General features: G+C 44.4%; 1 protein-coding gene across 1 annotated transcript in view; it reads left to right on the forward strand.

The window, feature by feature from the left end:
• Positions 1–27,183, forward strand: part of rragca (Ras-related GTP binding Ca) — a 72,608-nt gene that overhangs the window by 41,272 nt on the left and 4,153 nt on the right. The window contains exons 2-4 of the mRNA XM_072501275.1: positions 8,770–8,969; positions 20,432–20,546; positions 25,727–25,869. Of these exons, the coding sequence (XP_072357376.1) occupies positions 8,770–8,969; positions 20,432–20,546; positions 25,727–25,869 (458 nt within the window). The remainder of the gene's footprint in view (positions 1–8,769; positions 8,970–20,431; positions 20,547–25,726; positions 25,870–27,183) is intronic.

The following is a 27,183-nucleotide window of genomic DNA, read 5'->3' on the forward strand; positions in this document are numbered from 1 at the left end:
CTCAAGTTGTTTCTCCTTGATCTGTTCTCCAGGTCTTCGAGTCTTCCCGTCCACGTCCTGTGCAGCGCCTTGTGCCGCTCCACTCTCTCCGCCAGGCCCACAAGCCCGTCGCCGTTCTCACTCACTTTTTCCTGGATCTCCTGAATCTTCACCTCTTGGGCTTTCTGGGTTGCTCCAAGTTTTTCCACCATTGCCAGTATAGGCGCCACCATCTCCTTACGCAGCTCCTCGAAGCAGCACTTGATGAACTCTTTCATCTCCTCTCTGTCTGTGGGCGCCGCCATTTTGTTTTTTTCATCTTTCTTCTCCCGCTGCTCCAGGGCCGCTTTCCTTGCCGTTTCACTGCGGGTCCGGTCCATGCAGGGCTGTAAGGGGCTTCCTCCGTTCTTCCCCACGGGTTGGGTTTTTTTTTTTTTTTTACAGGTCCGTTGGGGCTCCGTTAGCGGGCCCAAAAGTCCGTTTCTGCGGGAGCTGCCGACTCGCGCGGCTTAGCTCCGCATCGCCGCGACCCGGAAGTCCTAAAAAAGCTATCTCTTCTAAAGCGCGTCCCTGCGCATCCTCTACATAAATGCCACAGCCTGTTATTCTTTTTCCCTGAAGGACTGTGGAGGAGCCATCTACATAAATTCTCAGTGCTTTGTCTGTGGGCTGGGGTCCAATACCCGTCTTTCTTGGTACCGACTTGGGAACAAAGGGTCCTGTGGTGTGCTTGGGGGCTATGATCTCGCACTCGTGGGGTCCCTGAATAATGCAAATTATCGGCCAAAAACGTGTGCGTTTTTGTCCGTTTTACAGTGATGTCACGTCCCTGTAGGAGTAGGGTCCGTCGCGCTGTTTGAATTTGGCTTACTGTGCCGTCCTTTAGTCTGCCGTCCAATAAAAGCAGTGTCGGGGTGTGCTCGGTTAAAATGGTTACTGGGTTGAGTCCGGTTATGTACGAGAAGTACTGTACCGCCCAGAAAACTGCTAACAGGTGCCTCTCGCAGGCTGAAAATCCTTGTACGACCGGATCTAAGACTCGTGAGGCATAGGCTAGGGGTCCTAGACGATCGTGCCTTTCCTGCAGGAGAACGGCCAAAAGGGAGCGATCTGTGGTCGCCACCTCTATTGCGTATGGGGAGTGGGGTTCTGGAGCTTGCAAAGCGGGGGCTGTGCTCAGGGCACGTTTCGATGCATCCACGGCATCCGTGTGCAGTGGAAGCCATTTCCATGGGGCCTGTTCCTTTAGTAGCTCGGAAAATGGGGCTGCTTTTGTGGCGAATCCGTCAGTATGGTTCCGACAATATCCAACCAGTCCTAAAAATGACCGGAGTGCTGTAACATTTTGGCGCAAGGGCAAATTTACAATGGAATCAATGCGTTTGAGTTCTATTTCACGCTTCCCAAGCGTGATGACTGCACCTAAATATGTGACCTTTTCCTGAAGGATTTGGGCTTTCTTGGGGTTAATTTTGCATCCAATCATTGTAAGGAGTTCTAATAATTCAGAAATAAGCGAGCTGTGCTCTTCCTTGGTGTCAGTCTGTAGGAGAAAGTCGTCCACATACTGAACAAGTGGGAAAATTTAGATAATCCGTTTGCCAATTGTCTGTGAAAAATGGAGTGGGAGTTGTGGAAGGCACGTCCACATGTACTGCTGCCCCTGGAAGGTAAATGCAAATTTATACTGGCATGCAGTGCTATGGACCAAAAGCCATTACTGATGTCTAATACTGAAAAAAAAATTTCAACTGGAGTCCCTGTCTCAACATGGTCTCGGGACTTGTGGTAACGTTGGGGGCTGCTAGGGGAGTCACTTTATTCAATTCTCTGTCATCGATGGTCAGTCGCAATGATCCATCGGGTTTTCTTACTGGCCAAATCGGGGCATTATTTGTCAATGCAACGGGTCGAATCACGCCTTGATTCAATAAACTTTGAATTACCTTGGCTATCTCTCCCTCGGCTTGCTGGGGGAAGCCATACTGTTTCTGGGGCTTGGGATCAGGACCTGTAATGTTTACAGGTTTACTACACCTGGGATTTTTAATGTTTACTACACCTGGGATTTTGCTGCAGTCGTGCTTGTGCTGGGCAAATGCTGTCTTATGTCTGTTCAAGACCCCTCTAACCGCTTTGTCTGTGGTAATGGTTTGTGGATCAAACCAGTACACTCCTGTGCTGATTCTACGGGCATAATCTACTGTGAACGTGGTGGGGGCTCGTGCTGCTCTAGCCATTTTCCATATGCATCGGTTGACTGGGTCGAATGAAAGGTTGTGTGCGCTCATGAAATCGATGCCGAGGATGTGTTCTGCTGCCTGGGGCAAATCTACGAAAACAACCAAATGTTTTGTCCTAATATTACCGAGCTGTATGTCTACAGGGGCTGTGATGTGTCACTGCTGGAGGTGACCTGTAAAGTCACTGAGGGTAATGGTATCTGTAGTGCGCCATATCTCTTTCTGGAATATGATGGAGGAGTTTAACGTGGTTCGGGACCCTCCTGTGTCCCATAGGAACTCTACGGGGTATCCCAGGACTGTGCCTGCAACTACTGGCCTTACGGACTTATCCCAAAGGGTATTGCAGATCCAAGTTGGGGAGCCCGAACACCGTCAAACAGTGCCATTCGTGGCCGAATTATCTGGTCGGGTGCTAACGCTGTGAATGGGTCGGGTATTGTTTCTGGCGGGGGGGGGCGTTTGGGTGCTGATTCCTTTGCTGCTTCGGGGGGGGGGGGGGCTTGACATTCTCGGGCGTAATGTCCTTTCTGTCCGCAATTATAGCATTCCTGTGTCTTGGGGTGCTGCGCTGTACCTCTGCCTTTGTTTACACATGCGGGATCTTGATGTGCCCTTACTGGATTCATTGTGGCCTCTACTCTCTCATGCTCTGTCTTTTTCTGAACGGACTGTTCCCAAGCTCTGGACAATCGTTTCAGAACCCACACTTTATTGTGTGCTGGGTCTGAGGGGTCATAACTGCCGCATGCCTTCTGTCCTGCCTCTGTGGCATGGGACACTAACGTACGGGTCCATTTGGCCGTATTATCTGCTGATAAATGGATGCGGGCTAACTCACCAAATACCGCAGTAAAATGGATCCAAAGGCGTCCAGCAAACGCTGTTGGATGCTCTCCTTTTTTCTGCCTGCACTGGTTGAGTCCGTCTACCGGGTCTCCTCAGTTATATCCTATGGCGTCTAAAATGGCTGTTTTCATTTTGTGGAGGCTACCTCCTCTTACATTTTGTGGGTCGGGAAGGACTGAACTAACTGAGGGGTCCAAGCACATAACTATGAGCTTGACCTGCTCCGGCTCGTCTAAACCATACATGAGGGTTTGTTGTTTCACTAACTCGAAAAAGTGATATGGGTCTGATGTGGGGTGGAAAGTATCTATCTTTTCGTGGGCATCTCGTAACTGAGTGATCAATAATGGGGTGGTGTACACAAAATCGGGTTGGCCTTCCATGGTAACCCTGCGCTGCGTGGTAATGGGGTTCATTGGTTTGGTGCTGCCTGTGCAGTCGGTGGTACGGGTGCTTTTCTTTTCAGGGCCTGGGGGGCTCTATTTTGATTCTCGGTCTCTCTTGCGTACCGTTGGGCCATTTCACTGAGTTCCTGCCAATCGGGGCCGTCTTCCTGGTCTAGCTGTGGGCCAAAGGTGTCTCTAAATCCATTTTGAACTGATAGCAGGGATTGCAACCTTGCAATTTGCTGCCTGCATTTGGCATGGTCCAGCGAACTCTGTCTCTGTTCCGTGGTAGAACTGTGGAGTGCTCTGAGGGCTGCCTTCAGGTCCTTGCACTATTTCTTTAGCTGCTGTACCTGATTCTCTGTCTCTTCTCTTACCAGTACAGCAGGTAAGAGGCCTTATCATATTGGATTTGGAAGCTGCTAAGGTGGGTGAGACAGAATTGATGTGCCCTCTTGACATCATCCATTTCCTTGTCCTTCGCTGCTAACTGCTCCCGGAGCTGTACATTTAATTTCTCGCATTCACTTAAATCTCCCTCTCTACTTTTCTCCTTCTCCTCTAGCTGCTTCCGGAGCGTCCTCACGACCTCCTCTGTGCCTCGCAATTGTGCCAGACAGGACACGATTGCCATCGGCTTACGAACCTTAGTCACACTCTTCTCATGGATCTCGGTAAGGCTGTCCCACCAAGTCTGTCCTATGCTGCCAGGACCTGTCTCTTCATTCGCGCAAAACTCAGGCCATAGTGGCCATCCTTTCCCCTTTAGGTACTCCCTGATCTCCTCTTCCCATACGGGACACTGTTCTAATCTGTTGGTCGCTGCGACCTCGGGCTCTTGTGGATGCATAAGGCGTTCCATTGCCTTCATGGCCATCCCTACACATACTTCTGTCTCTTACCGGAAATTTGGAACTAGCTGAGGGAGAATAAAGCGGTGGTGCAAACACGGGTACGGCTCAAGCTATTTTCCGGTTTACGCATCTCCCGAAAGTTTCACGCAACAAAATCTATCGAGGTTACCGTATATCCCTTTGTTAGTACGCTTGCAAATTACAGACTTCCGAATTCTGGAGGTTTGATCGTTACTGGTTTAGCTTGTGGCGTCTCTTACTTTGCCAATTTGGCTTCTAATTCAAATGCTTTTGTGGGTTCTCTCGGAGTGACACGGTCACTTCTGGATTGAATCCCATCGGATGTCGCCAATAACTGTTGCTGGTTTCTTTAACTACTCGGTTTTCTCTGGCTCTTTTCCAATTAGGGCAATCAGTGAATTTGCCTTCTTTCTATGTTATCTATGTCCGAATGCTTAGAGTCGCCAGGTATCGAATGATACCACCACAAGTTTCAACCGGCTATCGATCAGAGAGCCAAACACCAGTTCAGTTAGTTAGTTCAAGGATACTTTATTTACACACAGCTAGTCATGCAACATAAACACTACTAGTTAACGACACCTATCAGCTAAGACAACCTGTACTTAACTTTGGGCACCCGGCTTAGGTCAGAAAACAGTGGCCGCTGTTCAACTCTGGATCTCTCTGGTTCGAAGGAGTAGCTGCTGCTCAGCTGGGCTCATCCTTCTGGTAGCGGGCGTTGAACTTGAACTTGCTTCTGGTGTTGCTACGTTTGGTGATGACCGCGACCGGCGTACCAAGGCCAAGAGAGAGCAATCATATGGCGGAACTCTTCTTATACTTGGGGAGTTTTTGCGCTCTTTTGGGCGGTCCTTCGATTTGGGCCTTACTAATTGGGTGATCCCTGATCACTCTGTTTGATTCCTTAGCCAATAAGTGGGCGGGGATCTGGATGGCTGGGCGTGTCACTGACCCCGTTGTTTGTGTTTCCCTTGAACAGGGAGTGGCGCCGAAATGTCTGGTACTGTCCTGGCTGCTTGAGTACCAGTCCTTTGTTTTGGGGAAGATGGGCCATCAAATGCTAATCAGCCTGATTAACATGCTAATGAGACGCAGTTTCGATACCGTCTGGACTTTTGCTGACACATGCATTTCAGGCTCTGAACCTGCCTGATTCTTGGCTTGTCCATTTTACCCGCCAGTCTTTGCAAGTTCCTCTGCACCTAGTTGGAAGTAGCCATCCCAGATGGCTGCACTCTTAAGATGTGCAGGGTGGTTGGTGGATTGCTCCTTTTAAAAAAACAAACAAATGATCAATTGCATGGATGCACAAAGTGTTTGCCTATTGCTTTGAACATCAAGACACAGAATTTGCTAGAGAAGGCATTTTGTGACATGCCCCATTGGTTAGATTCTCCCTCTTTCTTTAATAGCACAATGCATTTCAGATCTTGGTGACCAATGAGGTCCAACAATCTCTCCTCAACCAGTACGATTTAAAAATCAGAAAATAAAGAGGAATGACAAAAGAAGGAAGTGGGATTAGCATACAAATAAGGAGCAGGTCTTCAAGCCGGCTATGCCATTCAATAAGATTTGATTGTAACATCAAATCCACATTTCTTCTTTCCCCCACCCATAACCCTTCATCCCCATGCTGGTTACTCAATAATCTACCTGCCTCTGCCTTAAAAATATTCAAAGACTCTTGGTGAAGTAGCGTTTCGGAATTTTAAAGATGGAATGATTGAATGAGGGGGAGAAAAAAAACACGTTTGTTTTGTAAAGTTGGTTTACATTTTGATAATCTCTAGAAATAAATTACTACCTGCAGGAATGAGACTGCACAGTTTCAGTTCTTCTGTGCGAGGAGAGAATAAATCGGCATTGCAGGAACATAAGGTTTTGCCATTAAAACATCCTTTAGGTACCAGTTCTAACTTTGTGGGGCAGTTAATTTGTTTTAACAGTACAAATGCAGCAAATTCTTCAAAATGGGTAAGTTGGCAACCAGCTACTGTTTTGACAAGGCCAAAGGCAGGGCAGCACAAATTGTTCAGCAATTTGCAACTCTATCTCTTTGTGCCACAGATTTGATTGATTTGCACATTGTTATTTTCCCAACAGATTCTGGATTTACACTTAAATTATTGCTCCAGTAATGTCGTTTCCCAAAGCTGAACAGCTATTTGCAATTAATTTGTGGAAATGACACTGGTGAGATTTGCATCTGATTATTTTTTAACACCTGGCTGTCCCTTCTGCTTTCCTGGAAAGTTGTGGGCTTGAATAGTCGTGTAGGCGCAATTCTTTTGCCAAATAATCTAGCTTCAATTGAAAAAATTTGTACATTATATATTGCTATTTTTCATTGCACAGAATTCACCACCTTCCCTTTCCCTTGTTAATATACCATTGGATCAAATTTTTTTGGAAGTTTAGTGGATGACGAAGCGTATGTTAGAACATGAAGTGCTAATCGAATGTTGCAACTAGTTGAGTCGGAAACATTAGGGACCTTCAAGCGGCTATTGGATAGGTACATGGATTAGGGTAGAATGATGGGGTGTAGATTAATTTGTTCTTAATCTAGGTCAAAAGTTCGGCACAACATAGTGTTCTGTGCTGTATTTTTCTATGTTCTATGTTTAATCTCCCTTCTCACCTGATGTGGGTAAGGTTAGTGACAAAATCGTAGGTGCCGTTTCTATACATTTGTCCAGTCTAATTAGGAAATTAGCGAAAGGAGAAGTACTAAGTGATGCAGTGGGATGCACCATTGACACACCAAACTGTTAATAGCACAGAGCTCATGATATACAAGCTGTTCTCATGCAATGTGCCAGCAGCTCGTTGCAGAAATGTATTTGTAGAAACTTTAGAGAAAGTCTGCTCCTTCAGTGAAGGATGAGTATGTGTTGACAAAGAAAGTAAGCAGATAAATAATTAAATGGAGATGACATACCTTAGAAAATGTACAGAATTGATGGGACATTTGTTTAAAGGGGCAAATTAATCTTTATGTTTTATAAAGTTCTTATCTCAAAGTAGTAGTGCTGGGATTCTATGAATTCTGAAATATCCAGCCTTGCCAATTACCACGCGTTCAGTCTATTCTCTTACCAACAGTAAAGTGATGGGTTCAACAGCGCTATCAAATGGCACTTGCTTAGCAATAACCTGCCCACTGACATTCAGTTTGGGTTCCGCCACAACTGCTCAGCTCCTAACCTCATTGCAGCCATCCACAGACATTCATTCCCTCTATCGCCAACGCACAAAAGCTGCAGTGTGCACCATCTACAAGATGCATTGCAGGGGCTCACCAAGGCTCTTTTCACAGAACCTACCAAACGAAAAACCACTGACATCTAGAAGGACAAAGGCAGCAAATACACCCACCTGGAGGTTTCCCTCCAAGCTGATCACCATCCTGACTTGCAAAATCTTTGCCGTTCCTTTGCTGTTGCTGGGTAAAAATCCTGGAATGCCCTCCCCAACAGCATGACTGCAGTGGTTCAAGAAAGCCGCTCACAACCACCACCTTGAGGGCAATTAGTAATGGGAAATAAATGCTGGTCTGAAGCCCACATTTCTTGAATGAATAATTTTTTTTAAATTGGCTAGCTCAGTGCTATTCGAGTTTTTTTTTTTTAAATGGTTGTTTGGCTGAGTGCTTTTCTAAATGTGGAAATGAAAAGTAACTGCCTTGGGGCGGAGCAGGCAAGAGGAGAAATATACAAAATAAATGCCCTCTGTTTTATTTCATAGGTTTGTGTGTTGTATACTAAAAATAGATGGAAGCTCATGTGCAGTTTTGATGGGGCAAATGGTTTGATTCTGCCTCTAACTTTGTGATTTTCAAATTTAGTTAAGGGTACAACCTGAAGAGACTAAAAACATCTAAACCTTGTTATCAGATTGACAAAAGCAGAAGGGACTGCAGTTCCTGTCACAAAATTAATTTAAACCCAGATATTTTCTTGCAATGCCAGGGCCCAGACTGCTATCTCTTGCTGCAACAATAAATCTGGATTGCTATTACTGCCAGAATTACCATTTTGGTCTCTGGGCAAAAATATTTTACAAAACGATATACATCTGAACAGTGTATGAAATAGTTAATAATCAAATCTACTGGAATCTAAACTGCTTTTCCTCTCTTCCTCTACCTCACCCTAGACCTTGCTCCCAAATAAGAAATGAAACAAAAGTATGTGCCATTAATAGCCACGTCAGTGATTGGAACTGTTACTTGGTTAGTTGACAGAAAAATCAAATGTTGTAAAATAACCATCGTGATTGCTGTTTCATGAAAGCAAACAACTGTCTTTTGTTTGCTTTTTATTGATTGGAAAAATGTTCTCTTGTTAATGGTGTGTATATATGGTTTCTGTTGTCTTCCTTGCTAATGTCAGCTTACTGGTGAATGTTCTGATGTTGTGTCCTTGGCAGGATGATTATATGGAAGCCCTAGCAAGACTTCACCTGACAGTATCCAGAGCATACAAAGTCAATCCTGAAATCAATTTTGAAGTATTCATCCACAAAGTAGATGGTTTGTCAGATGATCACAAGATAGAAACCCAAAGAGACATTCACCAACGAGCCAATGATGACCTTGCTGATGCTGGTTTAGAGAAACTCCACCTGAGGTAAGTGATGTGGATGACAGTGTAACTGCTGCATTGCTGTCACGCTTATTGATATGAAAGATATCTTTCCCCTTAAAAAATTCTGCATTTATATTGCAATTAACTATTGATAGGAAAGAAAATAATTTTTTTAAATAAATTGAGTACCCAATTTTCTTTCCAATTAAGGGGCAATTTAGCGTGGCCAATCTACCTGCTGTGCACACCTTTGGGTTGTGGGGTTGAGACCCATGCAGACACTGGGAGAATGTGCAAATTCCACACGGACGGTGGCCCGGAGCCGGGATCGAACCCGGGACCTTGACACCGTGAGGAAGCAGCGCTAACCACCGTGCCGCCCCTAGGAATGAAATTCATTGGAGCAATTATCATATTCTTGATATTTATTTCAGAATCGCTGCTTCCAGCTCTTGGCTGTCCTAAATCCAATGGCATTTAAAATTTTGCTGTAGAAATAATGTTGTGTTAAGCCATTCTGCTATCATTGTGCAAATTATCCAACAAGTTTGAGGATGAAGAAATATGTCACGAGTTGCAACTTCCCAGATCTTGCTGTTCGAAATTTGCTTCAGTCAAACATGATCTTTACCTTATTGAATTTGCAGTTAATTTAAGTTATAGTGGTTAAATGTTAGTACCTTTTTATCAAGGTAATAATTGTTAATGTGTTAACAATCAACTTCTCTGGCCCAGATATTGAACAATGTAAAGCAGAGTTCCATTCTGACAGGTGGTAAATTTTTAGTGTAGCATTAGGATATCAGGCTCAGCAAGAATTAATGTATGACTGAGGAATAATGCCACCCACAGTGTGGTCTAAAGAGACACATGACCTGAGACATTGTGGACTAGACAGAGACCTGTATAGAAGCAAGCATGGAGTTAGCTTGAGCTTGAGCTGTGTCATTTATAATGTACATAGTTATGTTTTTATCAATAAGCACTTAAATGTTCAACTATACAAGAATGACTGAATATATAATGTATAACTTGACAGCAGCTTATGTAGAAACCTAGAATCTCAAAGAAGCTGGAGCAGAAATTCAAATGCTGAAAAGTTAAAGGGACAGCTTAAAAGCACCTGAAGTGAAGACACGAAATCATCTTTAAAAAAGCTGCGTCGCAGAATTGGGCGTCGCTGGTTAGGCCAGCATTTATTGCCCATCTCTAGTTGCCCTTCAGAAGGTGGTGGTGGGTTGCCTTCTTGAACCACTGCAGTACTTGAGGTGCAGGGTGCAGGAACACTCACTGAGCTGTTAGGGAGTTCCAGGATTTTGCCCCAGTGACAGTAAAGGAGCGGCGATATATTTCCAAGCCAGGGTGGTGAGTGACTTGGTGGGGAATCTCCCAGGTGGTGGGATTCCCAGGTATCTGCTACTCTTGTCCTTCTAGATGGTAGTGGTCATGGGTTTGGAACGTGCTGCCCAAGGAACCTTGGTGAGTTATTGCAGTGAACCTTGTAGATGGTGTGCATCTTGTAGATGGTACACATGGCTGCCACTGTTCATCGGTGGTGGGGGGGGGGGTTTGAATGTTTGTGGCAGGAGGAGCAGTCCAGCAGGTTGCTTTGACCAGGGTGATGTTGAGTTTCTTGCGTGTTGTTGGAGCTGCCCCCATCCAGGCAAATTGAGATTATTCCATTACACTCCTGACGTTATCCGTGGCCAATCCACCTAACCACATCTTTTGGGTTGTGGGGGTGAGAACCACGCAGACATGGGGAGAATGTGCAAAGTCCACATGGACAGTGACTTGGGACCAGGATCGAACCCGGGTCCTCAGCGCCGTGAGGCAGCAGTGCTAACCACTGTGCCACCATGCTGCCCTAGACCTGTTCCCTGTAGATGGTGGAAAGACTTTTTCTTTTTTGGGGGGGGGGGGGGGGGGGCGGCGGCATCAGGAGGTGAGTTACTCGTGTAGGATTTCTAGTTTTTGACCTGCCCTGGTGGCCACAGTATTAACATGCCAAGTCCAGTTCAGTTTCTGATCAATGGTAGCCCCCAGGATGTTGATTGTGGGGGACTCAACGATGGTAATGTCAAGGGGCAATGGTTAGATTCTCTCTTGTAGGAGGTGGTCATTGTTTGGCACTTATGTGGCACGAATGTAACTTGCCACTTGTTAACCCAAGCCTGGATATTGTCCAGATCTTGCTGCATTTGAACATGGACTGCTTCATTATCTGAGGAAGATAACTGAGCATTCATGAGCAGGTTATTGCTGAGTAAGTGCCGCTTGATAGCACTGTTGATGACTCCCTCCATCACTTTGTTGATGATGGAGAGTAGACCGATCGGGCGGTAATTGGCTGGGTTGCATTTGTCTTGTTTCTTGTGTACAGGACACACCTGGGCAAGTTTCCGCATTGCTGGGTAGGTGCCAGTGTTGTAGCTGTGATGGAACAATTTGGATAGGGAATCGGAAAGTTCTGGAGCACAAGTCTTCAGTACTATTGCCAGAATATTGTCAGGGCCCATAGACTTTGCAGGATCCAATGCCGTCAACCTTTTCTTGACATCATGTGGAGTGAATCATATTGGCTGAAGATTAACTTCTGTGATGCTGGGAACCTCCGGAGGAGACCGAGATGGGTCATCTACTCGGCTGGAGATTGTTGCGAATGTCTTTTGCACATATGGGCTGGCTCCTCCATCATTGGGGATGGGAATATTCGTGGAGCATCCTCCTCCAGTGAGTTGCTCAATTGTCCTCCACCATTCATGGCTGGATGTAGCAGGACTGCAGAGCTTAGATCTGATGCGATTGTTGTGGAATCGTTTAGCTCTGGCTGTTACTGCTTTTGCTGTTTGGCACAAAAGTAGTCCTGTGTTGTAGCTTTACCAGGTTGACACCTCATTTTTCGGTATGCCTGGTGTTGCTCTCCTGCACTCCATTGAACCAGGGTTGATTGCTGGCTTGGTGGTAATGGTAGAATGCAGATTGTGGTTGAATACAATTCTGCTGCTTTAGCACGGTGGTAGTGCCACAAACGCGTCGGAGGGTATCCTCAATATGAAGAAGAGACTTTGTCTCCAAAAAGACTGGGCGGTGGTCACTTATACCAATAGGTCATGGATAGATGCACCTGCAGCAGAGAGATTGGTGAGGATGAGATTGAGTATGTTTTTCCCTCTTGGTTCCCTCACCACCTGCTGCAGTCCCTTCCCAGCAGCTATGTCCTTTAGGACCGGCCAGCTGAGTCTGTGGTGGTACTGCTGAGCCATTCTTGGTGATGGACATTGAAGTCCCCCACCCAGAGCATATTCTGTGCCCTTGCCATCCTCAGTACTTCCAGGTGGTGTTCAACATGGAGGAATACTGATTCATTCGCTGATGGTGGCCGGTAATCAGCAGGAGGTTTCCTTGCCCGTGTTTAACCTGAAGCCATGAGATTTTGTGGGGTCCAGAGTCGATGTTGAGGACACCCATGGTAACTCCCTCCTGATTGTATACCATCGTGCCGCCACCACTGCTGGGTCTGTCTTGCCGGTGAGACAGGACATACCCAGGAATAGTGATAGCGTCTGGGATATTGTCTGAGTATGACTGTCGGGCTGTTGCTCAACTAGTCTGTGGGACAGCGCTCCCAACTGTGACACCAGCCCTCAGATGTTAGAAGGAGGACAACAGAGCTGGGTTTGCCGTTGTCATTTCCGGCCTGATTCGATGCCAGGTGGTCTGTCTGGTTTCATTCCTTTTTGTGTTTTTGCAGTGGCTGAATACACTGAGTGGCTTGCTAGGCCATTTCAGAGAGCATTTAAGAGTCAACCACATTGCTGTCGGCCTGGAGTCCCATGTAGGCCAGACCAGGAAAGGATGGCAGATTACTTTCCCTAAAGGGACATTAAGAATCTTTATTAATGTCACAAGTAGGCTTACATTAACACTACAATGAAGTTACTGTGAAAATCACCTAGTTGCCACACTATGGCGCCTGTTCGGGTACACTGACGGAGAATTCAGAATGTCCAATTCACCGAACAAGCACGTCTTTCGGGACTTGTGGCTAACGAGCACGTCTTTCAGGACTTGTGGGAGGAAACCGGAGCACCCAGAGGAAACCTACGCAGACACTGGGAGAACGTGCAGACTCCGCACAGGCGGTGACCCAAGCTGGAGATCGAACCCAGGTCCCTGGCGCTGTGAAGCAACAGTGCTAACCACTGTGCTACCAGTGAACCAGGTGAGGTTTTTTTTACGACAATCAGCAATGCTTTCGCCGTCATCATTCGACTTTTAATTCAAGATATTGCATCACCTGTCGTGGTGGGATTCGAACCCAGGTCCCCAGATCATCATCCTGGGTCTATGGATTACCAGTCCAGTGACAATACCAGTGTGCCACCGTCTCCTTCATGGACATCCATTGTGAGAGGCCACAGAGTCAAAGGACCTAGCTGGAATGAGCAAACATTTCGGTTCAAACTTGAAAAAGAAATTCCGAAAAGTCCATTTCCAAAATCACCATAGCCAAAATTGGGGGATTATGCAATGCCATGTGGCAGCTGAACTCGAAAGAAAATAAAGATGCGGAAGGTTTAAAAATCTCAGCCAAAGTTAGAATCAATTAAAATGCCCCCAAATCCTCTGATACTTCAGGAAAGGCCCTGAATCGTTGACTCTTAGCAAATTATACAGATCTTCTGAAGGATGTGACTACAGTAACCTTAAGTCAGAACTTTTATGGAATAGAAATTTTGTTGGAGTGGCTGAGGATGCGCTTTCAGACATACTACAGACGAAGGAAGATTTGATTCTCGAAAATGCTATTCGTATAGTCAGGCAATTTGAAATCCACTAATAGTACCAATCCATTTTACGTGGCAAAAGCAAGCCACAACCCCAACTGTCCAGCAGAAAAAGCAGCAGAGGCAGGAGACAATCCAGGTCAAAGAAAGGGATATCCAACTGACCGCAAGAGGGTGGGAACTTTGCAGTGCTGCTAAGCCAAAAACTTCACTAGTGAGAGAACTGTCCAGAAATCTCAGCGCAATGGTTCAATTGCAACTGCCTGGGGAACTTCGGAAAGCTATGCAAAGCTAAGACACTCAAATGGACAGAGGATCCCAATATGATACTTGAAATTGGTGTACCACACCAGGACGAGACCCTACTGTGCTTTTTGGGTGAGGTCAAGGGAGCTGAATTGTCCATTTTGGAAATGTGGACATCTCCATAAATGGTCAACTCGCCAAATTCAAATTCGGCATGAGGGCAAGTATTACAGTCCTCCCAGACAAGGAACTATGACTGTTGACATAACATCTGATGCCACCCACAACACAGCTGTACAGAGCACGCAGCATCAAGCTCCCAGTTAAAGGTACAGTGTACATTATTTGTAGTCCTCAATCAAGAATTTTCCCTTTTGAGCAGAAAGGTCTATGAACATGGGACATAGGAGTTGAAGTAGGCCACTTAGCGCAAGCTAATTATCTTTTTTCCAATTAAGGGGCAACTTAGCATGGCCAATTCACCCTGCATGTCTTTTTGGGTTGTGGGGGTGAGACCCACGCAGACATGGGGAGACTGTGCACACTCCACACTAACAGTGACCCGGGGCCGGGATCGAACCTGGGTCCTCGGCACCATGAGACAGCAGCGCTAACCACTCTTCTAAATTCCAGTGAAAACAATCCCAGCCTGTCCAACCTTTCTTAAGCCAAATATTTGCTCATTCCAGGTTTCAATCTAGAAAACCTCCTCTGAATCGCCTCCAGTGCCCCTTCTTTACACCCTTCTTTAAATAAGGAGGCCAAAACAGCACATAGTATTGGATATTCAGTCTCACCAATGCCCTCTACAACTGAAGCATAACTTCTTTACTTCTAATATCCTAACATTCTCAGTCCACAACATTGAGTTCAACAATTTTAATATCCGGTACATTTATTTTCACAATGCAAAAAGCCCTACCCCCACCCCCAACCAGGTCATCTGTCTCTTGTTCTTAAGATTGCTACAACTTGTTGCAATCTCTCCCAGCTGCAATTTAGTATCCAACACATTTTCTCTCTCTTTAGTTCTGATGAAGAGTCAATTAACTCTGTTTTCTCTCCCTACAGATGCTGCCAGACCTGAGTTTTTCATCATTTTCTGTTCTTGTTTCAGATTGTAGCTTCCCAGTATTTTGCTTATTCTTTAATTTCCTACCTATTTTTACATTGTCGGCTAATTTGGCTTCCGTGCCTCCCCACCCCCCAATCTAAGCCATTGATATAAATTGTAAAATGTTGAAGCTCCAGCACAGACTCCTGCGGGATTTCACTTGTCACTTTGTGCCAATCAGACAAAGACCATTTATACATGTATTGTTTTCTGCAAGCCGGTCAATCTTCTAGCCAGGCTAATATGTTGCCCCCTACACCATAGAAATGTAGGAACACCATGAACTTTTAGTTTCTGCAATAACCTCTGATGTGACACCTAATGCCTTCTGGAAATTTGAAGCACAGTACATCTATCCTTTATCCACAGGAGATATTACTGCTCCAAAACATTCCAATAAATTAGTTGAACTTGATTTCCCTTGCACATGCTGACTCTCCCTGATTATCTTGGGTTTTTGCAAGTGTCCAGCTATAACCTCCTTAATGATTGATTCTAACAACCTTCCCTCAACATACATCATGCTAAATGGCTGATGGTTCCCTGTTTTCTGCCTCCCTGTTTTCTGCCTCCCTGTTTTCTGCTTCCCTCAAGGGGTTATATTTGCTACTGTGATAACCGCAACATCCTTCAGAAGATTGAGATCAACCAGCAAGGGTCTAGTTCCAAATTTTAAAAAAAGAGTTTCCCAAACTTTGGCTTTGGCCGACTGCGGATCACATTGATGGAGGATACCAAGCCCATGTGCCTGTCTACACCACAGATAATACCGCACCGGCTCATGAAGCAAGTGCAGCAACAACTGGATGTGACTTACAAAAACGGGCTCATCTTCTCACTCGGCTGACTGAATGTAGTTCCGGCATGATCCAAGCTCCAAAGCCAAACCGGTTCCAACCATATCTGTCAGGGTGGCACATGGCACAGTGGTTAGCACTGCAGCCTCCAGGCACTGAGGACCCGGGTTCGAATCCCGGCAGTGGGTCACTGTCCATGTGGAGTTTGCACATTCTCCTCGTGTCTTTCACCCCCACAACACAAAGATGTGCAGGTTAGGTGGATTGGCCATGCTAAATTGCCCCTTGGGAAAAAAATAATTAGGTACTCTAAATTTATTTTTTAAAAACCATGGCCGGGATTCTCCGACCCCGCGCCGGGTTGGAGAATCGCTGGGGGGGGGGGGGGGGGGCACGAGAATCGCGCCCCGACGCCAGCCCGCCGATTCTCCGCCGCCAATTCTTGGGCGCCCGCAGGATCGCCGCCACGCCTGTCGGGGGCAGTTAAAAGCGCCCCCCTCGGCGATTCGATGGGCCGAGTGCCCACCGCGTTCGGCAGAGTCCCGCCGGCGTGGGTTACATATGGTCCCACCTGGCGGGGCCACAGAGTTCTGGTTGCGTTGGCCGTCCTGGTGGGGGGCAGGGACCTCCAAGGTGGCCTGACCCGCGATCGGGGCCTACCGATCAGTGGGCGGGCTAGTTCTGTGGGGGGGGGCCTATGTTTCTCCACGCCGGGCTCCTGTAGGGCTCCGCCATATTGCCCAGGGACCGGTGCGGAGACAGGAACCCACGCGCATGCGTGGACTCGCGCCGGCCGTGGCACGCCGGCTTTCGGGCGCCGGAGCTGCGGGCACCGCTCCGGCGCTGTATTAGCCCCCTAGGAAGGGGTGAATACCTGCCACTTGAGGCCCGTTGACGCCGGAGTGGCTCGTGCCGCTTTTCACACCGACGTCAGAACTTGGAGCGGGATTGGAGAATTCCAGCCCATATCTGTCGACCTGACACAATTCAAGGCAGTGGGAGGAGAAGTCTGCCCAATGTTTTCAGTGGCAACATCCTGACCAAGCTCCAAAAGCAGTGTTTTCAAAGCTCAATGCTAACAGTGGTGGCTGGCAACTTCCACTGGATGAGAAATCCCAATTGCTGACCACGTTTATTGCCCCTTTGGCAGGTTCTGTTTCAAGCGCTTGCCACTCGGCTCCTGAGATTTTTCAAGGCCCGATGTCAGCGATTTTTGAAGGCCTGGAGGGTGTCATCTGCCATACAGGTGATGTTTTCGTCCACAGCACAACTGGAGGATCATGACAGGAAGCTCACTGGTATCCTAGCACGCTTACAGGAAGCAGGGTTAACACTAAATGAGAAATGCAAGTATCCCAAGATCTCTGTTCAGTGCTGCTTAGGATAAATCGTCAGCAGGAAAGGTATCACGGCAAGCCCAGAAGAAAACAAAAAGCCATTGGTGAGCTCCTAGCCCATCTGTTCCAGACATCTAGAGCTTCCTGGGCAAGGTGAACCAGTTGGCAAAAGTTCTATCCAACCTGATACAGGCCACTGCAACACCCCAGAAAAGGCCAGACCTGGTGCTGGGCTATGCACCAGGAGCAAGTGCTTTGAACCTCCTACTATGCACTTGAGCGACTTGGAAGAAGACAAACAAGTATCAAAAACACAAACGACAATTCAAACAATGAATCAACAAAATTTGCCCAAAGTGACAGAGCCTACCACTCCTCTAAATGTGACCAGAACGAGATCTGGAAGGATTGTCAAGCATCCATAACGTCTGAATTTACAAATTCAGAGACTTGAGGGGAGAGCATGGGTAACATGATTATAATTGGGGAAAGACTTTGGGAAGATGTAATATGAGGGTGTTCTGGCACAGCGAGGATTAATGTGGCACTGGGAAACAGTACCGCCCACAGTCTAATCGAAAGAAACACATGACCTGAAGACTAGTGTCAGTTGTGGACTGGTCAGAGACCTACATAGAAGCAAGTGTATGTCACAGTTTGGACTATATCCTGTACACCACCTACATAGTTTTACATGTTATCAATAAACACTATTTTCAAGTGTACAATTTGCTCGTAACCTCGTTGAGCATTTTTTCCTTTCCTTCTCTTAAATGTTTTTTTCATCGTGCTCTTTCCCTCTGACAGACTGTTTGTCTCGCTTCTTAACTTCCATTGGTAAGCATGTAAATAATGTAAATGTTGCCACATTCCCAGAGGACCAAAGGCTGCTTTCCCTTTGAGAGCTGACTGGTGGTGATTTAACCGGAGGGCTGCCACATCTCTTGTGAAGACCAAGGTTGAGAAGGTGGGGCCTGCATGAATGACCTCAGGCGGACATCCCAGATGCCCTGTTGCTCTTGCTATGCTGCCAGCAGCTGGCTCTCCCAGAAAATTATGGCGCAACAAACAAAACTGAACTGTGCAGAAAAAGGTCAGATGTGGGCTGACTTGGATTGTATTTCCAGCAATTTTCAATTGTTGCAAATGCTGTGAATCTGAACAGTTTCTTAATTTGACATCTCCATGTCAGTTATTGCTCATGACAAGAATAATGAACCGTTTTCATTTGTAAACGGAACACCCTGTTTCATAATACTTCCTCTATCGTTTTGTTTAAAAGAGCATTAACCAATCTTGGAAGTAATTTGCAAACACTAGGCATAGTTTTATCTTTGTGCAGGTATTATTTTTCCTAAATAGCATCAATGACTGACTGCTTTAGGACAATTGCAGCCAAGGTCTTTTGAACAGGTTCTTCTACGTTTCCCATTTTAATGTTTTATGCTGCCAGCACATGGAGGGAAAGGCCCTTCTCTCCAGAACAACTAGTTAATTCATTTTCAGCTTATGACAATTCAGCAAATGCTCATAATACTTTAATACAGCTTTTAAAAAACAGGTTTGCGACACAATAGAAACTGCAAAACTAAAAACATAATTTTAATTCAACATCGAAACATAGAAAATAGGTGCAGGAGTAAGCCATTCAACCTTTCGAGCCTGCTCCGCCATTCAATAGGATTATGGCTAATCGTCTATCTCAAAGCATACTCCTGCACTCTCCCCATACTCCTTGACAACTAGAGTCTAGAAATCTATCTAATTTCCCTCATAAATATATTCAGTGACTTGCCGTCCATAGCTTTCTGTGGTAGAGATTTCCATCAGTTTCATCTCCCTCTGACTGAAGACATTTCTCCTCTTCTTACTCCTAAATGGCCTACCCTGTATCCTGAGACTGTGACCCCTTGTTCTAGATCCCCCAGCCAGGGAAAACAATATCCCTACATCCAGCCTGTCAGAATTTTATGTTTCAAACATTAAATGTTTGTTCTTGCAGCGCTCTCATCCTCAATTTCTGTTCTTTATTTTTTATAAAGCCTTAGTTTGCTCTAATTTAATCTATTTTTATGTCTGTGAACTAAGAAATGACCTTGCTAAATGGGTAAAGTTGAGTTCCTGGTGACTACCTGTGCCTTTAACCAGTGCATTTGTTTATGGAGCTAATTGTGGCAGTATAAGGATATACTGCCTTTCTCTGGATAAAATGATGCACGAAGATCTGCTCCTTGAAATTTGTCATGAATGCATTTGTCTAGGGTACCTGGTGCTCCTTATTCTTTTCAAAGCTCCCTTGTTGGAATCTTCATGTCATTTTCACAACCTCTCTCCATGACTAAAGCAACGTTATTAATTTATCAAGTGAAGAGTATAGAGTAGAAACCTGCGAATCATGAGCCTGAACACACTGCACCCACAGAACATTTACTTTGTTACATTACAGTCCTGTAGTTCATTTTGAATTGTAAACCATTGTATTCAGAACTGGCTTGGAATTGCAAAGCTTCCGGGAGGTTGATCAAAAAGGAGAGGCACTTTTTCCTCGATGGACCAGCTACTGCTAACTGAACAATAATCTTTTTTTTTATTCTTTCAAGGATGTAGGCATCACTGACTAGGCCAGCATTTATTTCCCATTCCTAGTTGCCCTTGAGAAGGTGGTGATAAGCTGCCTTCTTGAATCACTGCAGTCCATGTGGTGTAGGTGCACCCTCGGTGCTGTTAGGGAGGGAATTCCAGGATTTTGACCTAGTGACAGTGAAGGAACAACTATATATTTCCAAGTCAGGATGGTGAGTGGTTTGGAAGGGAACTTCCAAGTGATGATTTTCCCATGTGTCTGCTGCCCTTGTTCTTCTAGATGATAGTGGTCGTGGGTTTGGAACATGCTGCCTAAAGAGTCTTGGTAAGTTCCTGTGGTGCATCTTGTAGATGGTGTACGCTGCTGCTGCTTTGTGAAGCAATTTGTACAGACTACAAAGAATTTCATCATGTAATAATTATGCAGCCTCAATTTCTAGAGTTTCTCTAGCTGTTTTTTTTAAATGAAAGACAATATGAGCAAATATAGGTTGGGTTAAAACCAAGGCTTAATTTATGTGAAAAATTGACAGTTTGCATTGCATTTTGTTGATGCGTTTGTGGACAGGTTGAATAATTTTGTCTTTTTAGAGTTATATGTTTTCAATATTACTGATTATCTTGCCTTCCCTTCCAGCTTTTACTTAACCAGCATCTATGATCATTCAATATTTGAAGCATTTAGTAAAGTAGTACAGAAGCTTATCCCACAGCTACCAACACTGGAAAATCTACTTAACATATTTATATCGGTGAGTACCTGGATTAAAGCTGCTCCAATACAGATTGGGGAATGAAAGATAATTACAGGTTGAGCATCCCTTATTCAAAATTCAAAAAGCTCTGAAATCCGCACTTTTTTCCAAATGCCGATGTGACGCCACGAGTGAAAAATTCCACAAGGCTCTGAGAAGGTTCCCGGCTGAGCAGGTCCCAACGTGCAACACATGGTTGTAAGTGCTAGGTGGGGCTGTTTTGCCAGCAAAACGGCAGTTTGTTCTCAGCAGTCAGCATAGCCAGACGGTTAGCTTGGGTCACTGTCTGTGCGGAGTCTGCATGTTCTCCCTTTGTCTGTGTGGGTTTCCTCTGGGTGCTCTGGTTTCCTCCCACAAGTCCTGAAAGACGTGCATGTTAGGTGAATTGGACATTCTGAATTCTCCTGTGTACCTGAACAGGCGCCGGAATGTGGCGACTAGGGGATTTTCACAGTAACTTCATTGCAGTGTTAATGTAAGTCTCCTTCTGACACTAATTATTAATAGTGCTTTACTCAGTGATTATCGTGTTTCTTCTGTGCTTTGTGGTGTGAATATAATGTTGAAAATGTGCAACGGCCTGCAAATACCCCTATGGGTAACATTGAAAAGAAAAACAGGAAACATTTGTGCTTATCTATAACACAGAAAGTCAAGTTATTGCAAAAACTTGACTGGTGAGTGTGAGGCGTCTTCCAGAGGTGTATGGTGTTGGAATGGCGACCATCTATGATCTGAAGAAACAGAAAGACAAACTTAGTTCTGCTGAAAGTGATGAGCAGGAGCTAATGAAAAATAGAAAAACATTGCATAATGAAGATCTTGATCGTGAAAGAGTGGATTCGTCGGCATCGGAGTGGACATGTGCCACCTAACGGTATGCTGATCATGAAACAAGCGAAGATCTATCATGACGAACCTTAAATTGAAGGATATTCAGGCTGGTTGCAGAAATTTAAGAAACGACACAGCGTTAAATTTTTTAGATTTGTGATACTAAAGCTTCTGCTGATCACGAGGCAGCAAAGAATTTAATTTAGTTTGTCAAGATCATTATGATGGAAATCAACGCCAGATCAAATCTACAATGCTGATGATACATCGTTGTTCTGGTGTCGAAGTATTTCAAGGCAGACATAGGGGCACTCTTTGATCAGTCTTTATTGACATATGCACACGGAGAGCAAACCAGTGGGGTTCACTGCATTGCTCTAAATTAATCTAGTGAAGCAGAAAGATTTATACTTTGATTAACCATTAGCATTTACAGATGCATTCTAATCCTACATTTGCATGTCGCACACACCAATAATACCACCGTTAAACTTTCATTTTCGACCAATGAAAGGACAGTAATTCTAGCCAATAGAAAACAGGGCAAATGGACCAATAGAAAAACTAGCACCTTTAATCCTTATTTTGCATACTTATCTCCCGTCCTGCTCTTGGAGGTTATGGTAGTTCATAGAAAAGCGCATCCTTGTTATGGCTACTTCCATCATTCTGTCTCCACAGACTCATGTCATTCACTGAAGAACCAGTTTACTATGGATTCCATTCCAATTTCTGTCCCTTGCTAAGAAACAGTATATCATGGATTCCACACTGGCATTATTGTCCCTGGAAGACGCTGATTGCAGCAGAAGGCCCCTACAGGTGTTATGAATGCCAAAGGCAGAAAGACCGCAAGACACTTAGTCGGAAACACAGCCCAGTCCATCTCACGAATCTGCCTCCCATCCATTTACTCTATCTACACCTCCCGCTGCCTTGGGAAAGCGGGCAGCATAATCAAAGACTCCCCCACCCAGCTTACTCACTCGTCCAACTTCTTCCATTGGGCAGGAGATACAAAAGTCTGGGGACACGCACAAACAGATTCAAAAACAGCTTTTTCCCCGCCAGACTCCTAAATGACCCTCTTATGGACCGACCTGATTAATACTACGCTCCTGTATGCTTCACATGATGCCGGTGCCTGTGTATTCATATTGTGTACCTTGTCTTGCCCTATTATGTATTTTCTTTTCATTTTACTTTCTTTTCATGTACTAAATGATCTGTTTGAGCTGCTCGCAGAAAAATACTTTTCACTGTACCTCGGTACACGTGACAAAATAAACAAATCCAATCCAATGACACTGCTGGGATGTGCTGATGCAGCAGGCACGCACAAGTGTAAACTTGCTGTGATAGGCAAGAGCATGCGCCCTCGCTGTTTTAAATGAGTGAATAGTTTAGCAGTCCATTATTACGTAAGCAAGAGGGCATGGATCACCAGGAACATATTTTCTGATTGGTTTCACAAAACATTTTGTACCAGCAGCTCATGCGCACTGCAGGGAAGCTGGACTGGATGTCGACTACAAGATTGTTATTCCTTGACTATTGTTCTACACATCCTCCAGCTGAACTTCTCGTCAAGAATAATGTTCATGCTACATTCCCCAAATGTGACTTCATGAATTTAGTCATGTGACCAAGATATCCTTCAAACAATGAAGAGTAGAGATAAAGACTTTTTCTTAAACAGCATGTTGGCAGCAGAGAACAGAGAAAGGTTTTCGAAAAGGAGTTTAACATAAAGGATGCCATCTATGCTGTTGCTGATGCATGGAACACCGTCGATAAAGACTCCCTTATGCATGCCTGGCACAACATGTGGCCTACAACTATGTTCAATGATGATTATGAACAAAGTGAGAGTTTCATGGATTCTGTGTGAAGTGAGGAAAATATGATAACCGTACAAATGCAAAAGGAAAATCCTCAGATGCCATCAATAAGCTGAAGGAAATGGACATCGAAGAAGTTCTCAACAGTGAGAATGAGGCTTCAGTTGATCATTTAATGCCTGATGGTGAAATAGCTGAAATGGTTCTCAATCAAGATAATCATGATAATAGTGAAGACGAAGATGACATAGATGTCATGGTGAAAATGTGTGACTGACTTATTAAGGACTAGAACAGTGTGCATTCATAACGGAACAAGAAATCATATCAGTTTATAAAATCAAAGAGACTGCTTCGACAAAAAACATTGTTAACTATGCAGATCATGCTAGTAGAAACATTTCAAGCCAGCCAGCACAGCACATTCTCATCCTTTTGCATGAAATCTGAATTCAATCCCCACCTAAATTAATTGAAGCTCGGTTGGTTCAATGTACATCTTGTTATTTAATAAAAAATATTGCATTAAACTACCTACAGGCTATATGTATCTATATGCTGTAAATGAAATATAAATGAATTTGCTGTTTAGACTTGAGTCACATCCCTGTTGGATGAACTCCTGCATTATATAATATTACAGGTATTCCACAATTCTGGAATTCATAGAATTTACAGTGCAGAAGGAGGCCATTCGGCCCATCTAGTCTGCACCGGCTCTTTGAAAGAGCACCCTACCCAAGCCCTACCTCCACCCTGTCCCCATAACCCAGTAACCCCACCCAACATGAAGGGCAATTTTGGACACTTGAGGGCAATTTAGCATGGCCAATCCACCTAATCTGCACATCTTTGGACGGTGGGAGGAAACCGGAGCACCCGGAGGAAACCCACGCGCACACAGGGAGAACGTGCAGACTCCGCACAGACAGTGACCCAAGCCGGGAATCGAACCTGGGACCCTGGAGCTGTGAAGCAATTCTGCTAACTGCAGTGCTCTGAGATCCTTTCGGCCCCAAGCATTTTGAATAAGGGATGCTCAACCTGTACTTTTTATCTAATTAAAAAATCTGACTGGGCATTTCATTCTCTGATCAGTCAATAGTCTAAATTCTGTTTTCTCACTGAAGTTGATCAATTATACCAATAGGTATAATACCGATAGGTATAATACCGATGGGTATACCTTTTTTGGTGGAGTGCCGAACCTGCTTCACAACAATTCAAGCTAGGTGTGCAGAGTGAAGCCACCAAAGCTCATAATGTAATCTGCTGCAGTTCTTTTTCAGGTTCTGGACTGCTGTTCATTCAGAACTCGAGCAGAACTGCAGCAGGAGGGAAATTCTGCAACTTGATCCCTTCTACTGAAATGTAAATTAAAAATGGCAGTCTGAGTCGACAATTCATTGAGCTCATCCAATTATTTATGTTTTTGTTTTAAAATTTCTTGCTCATTTCCTTAGTGTTTGTGGGATTGAGGTTTTCTAAGATAATAATAATACTTGCTTATTGTCACAAGTAGGCTTCAATGAAGTTACTGTGAAAAGCACCTAGTCGCCACATTCCGGCGCCTGTTCGGGGAGGCCGGTACAGGAATTGAACCCGCGCTGCTGGCGTTGTTCTGCATTACAAGCCAGCTGTTTAGCCCACTGTGCTAAACCAGCCCCTAAACCAGATGGAACCTGGCCCGATGATTTAAGGTGAATTGCATGGGACCTAAAGCTTGACCGTCACATTGCGAGACCTGAAATGTGTCAGCTGCTTACCTAGGAAACAAAAATATTTATTGGAAAATTCAAACCGCAATTGATCACCTTAAATATTTGTAAATGTGATTGATCACTTGAGTATAAATTTTTCTACTTCCTATTGTCCTCTTCCTTCATTCCTTCCTCGCCCATCTCACAAAATTGCATCAATTGAGATTTCGATTGTAAATTTGTGGGAAAACTGGGTTTAATTTAGGTCATTAGTTATTTTTAAAAATGCAAATCTGTGCACCTTTTCCAAATCCTATGAAACATTTTCCATATCTAGCCGAGAATTTCTTTCAATTCTCAGCACGTGGTGCTCTTTAGAATATGCTTAAAATTATAATTTGTCATCTAGTAATTGTCACCTTTATGCCATAAATATTTTTCCAACAATTTGAACTGAGCAGTATCAATAACGCCGCAAAATGGGAATTTAGTACTGTAGGAATTGAATTATTAGATTATTTGAATTAAATGAGTTGGACTTTCAGAGTAGATCATATGGCATCCAAATAATGACTGCAGGGGGAACTTAACAACCAAAATACAGAGCAGACAATATCCCAATTGCCTTTGTTTGCATCATAACCAAAGCAGTTTCTGGTGTACTTGTACTACTGTCTGCTTTAACAGTTCAAAAAGAAAGAATCAAGGTTTTGTGTTGGTGCAAATCACCCTTCAATCAATGATTTTATTTAATCAAAGCATGATAACCCAGATGCTTAAACTGCTCCTTTTTTACCTGCAGAATTCTGGGATTGAAAAAGCCTTTCTTTTTGATGTAGTCAGTAAAATCTATATTGCCACGGACAGTTCTCCTGTAGACATGCAGTCATATGAACTGTGCTGTGATATGATAGATGTGGTGATTGATGTCTCTTGCATTTATGGGTAAGTAACTCGATGTATTAATAAATATATACAATTTTTAATAGACCTCTAAGCGTTACTCTGATCCTGATTAGTTTGCCTGTTTTCAATGTCACCAGAAATATTTACAGATTGAGGAGTAAAAGATGGAATTCAGTAGTTTTTTTCCCATCACATTGCTAGTATGCACAAGCAGTGGATGAAAATGAGTAAGTTGGTCCTCCTGGCAATCCTTGTTTGGAAGACATGTTTTCCTATAATCCCAATAATAGAATGGTACAGCAAAGAAGGAAGCCATCCAGCCATCATGCCTATGTCGGCTCTCTGAAAAACCCATCCAATTAATCCTGTTCCCCTGTCCTTTCCTCTAGCCCTGCATATTTTTCCCCCTTGAAGTATTTATCTAATTTAATTTTGAAAGTTATTAAATCTGCTTTCACCACCGTTTCAGACATAACGGCTCACTCTGTAAAACAAAATCTTCTCATCTTCCCACTGGCTCTTGTGCTCATTACCTTTAAATATGTATCCTCTGGTTACTGACCATTCTACCACTTTCTCGTTTCCTGCCCTAATGGTGCAGAAAGCGCTTCTCAGAGCTGTACATTCTAAGTGGTTCAGGTGATTAAAGAATCCTGCTGTGCTGTCTCTGTTGATAACTGAAGATGCATTTCAGATTCAACAATAAACTCATCAGTTTTCCACTTTCCAACTCCGTGTGTGTGTCGCAGCTCATTTCTGGGTAACGAAGTTTCCACTGAGTGTAGTGGTGCAGAGCAACACACCTGGAGAGCGGAGGCTAATATCCTAGAATCATATACACAAGGGGGCCGTTCTGCCACATTGTGCTGGCTCTTTAAACGAGATATCAAATCAGTCCCAGTCCTCCCCACTTTTCCTATTACCCAGAAAATGGTATATTTTCAAGCACTTCTCCAAATTCCCTTTGAAATTTTTTGAATTTACTTGACCATTCTTCAGGCAGCGCACTCTAGATCATAGCAATTTGCTCCATAAAGATTGCTTCTTTGTGTCGTTTCTGTTTCTTTTATCAATTGTCTTGAATCTTTTTCCATTAATTACTGATGCATTTGCAATGGAAACTGCTTCTCGTTTACTGTTTCAAAAGCCTTCTAGATTCAGACACCTCTGCTTAACAGTCTCTGCCCTAAAGAGAATCCAAGTTTGTCCAGAACCTATCAAGAGGTTCCTCTGCTTCTGTTTTAAAAAAAAAAAACTGGCAAAGCATTTGTTCAGCATTTCTGCAGGCTACGGCAAATATTGTGATGGCAGTTTTCTAATTCATGGTGTAGCGTGTACTATATCCTAGTTTGA

This window comes from Scyliorhinus torazame, chromosome 1 (genome assembly GCF_047496885.1).
Source record: "Scyliorhinus torazame isolate Kashiwa2021f chromosome 1, sScyTor2.1, whole genome shotgun sequence".
Taxonomy (NCBI): domain Eukaryota; kingdom Metazoa; phylum Chordata; class Chondrichthyes; order Carcharhiniformes; family Scyliorhinidae; genus Scyliorhinus; species Scyliorhinus torazame.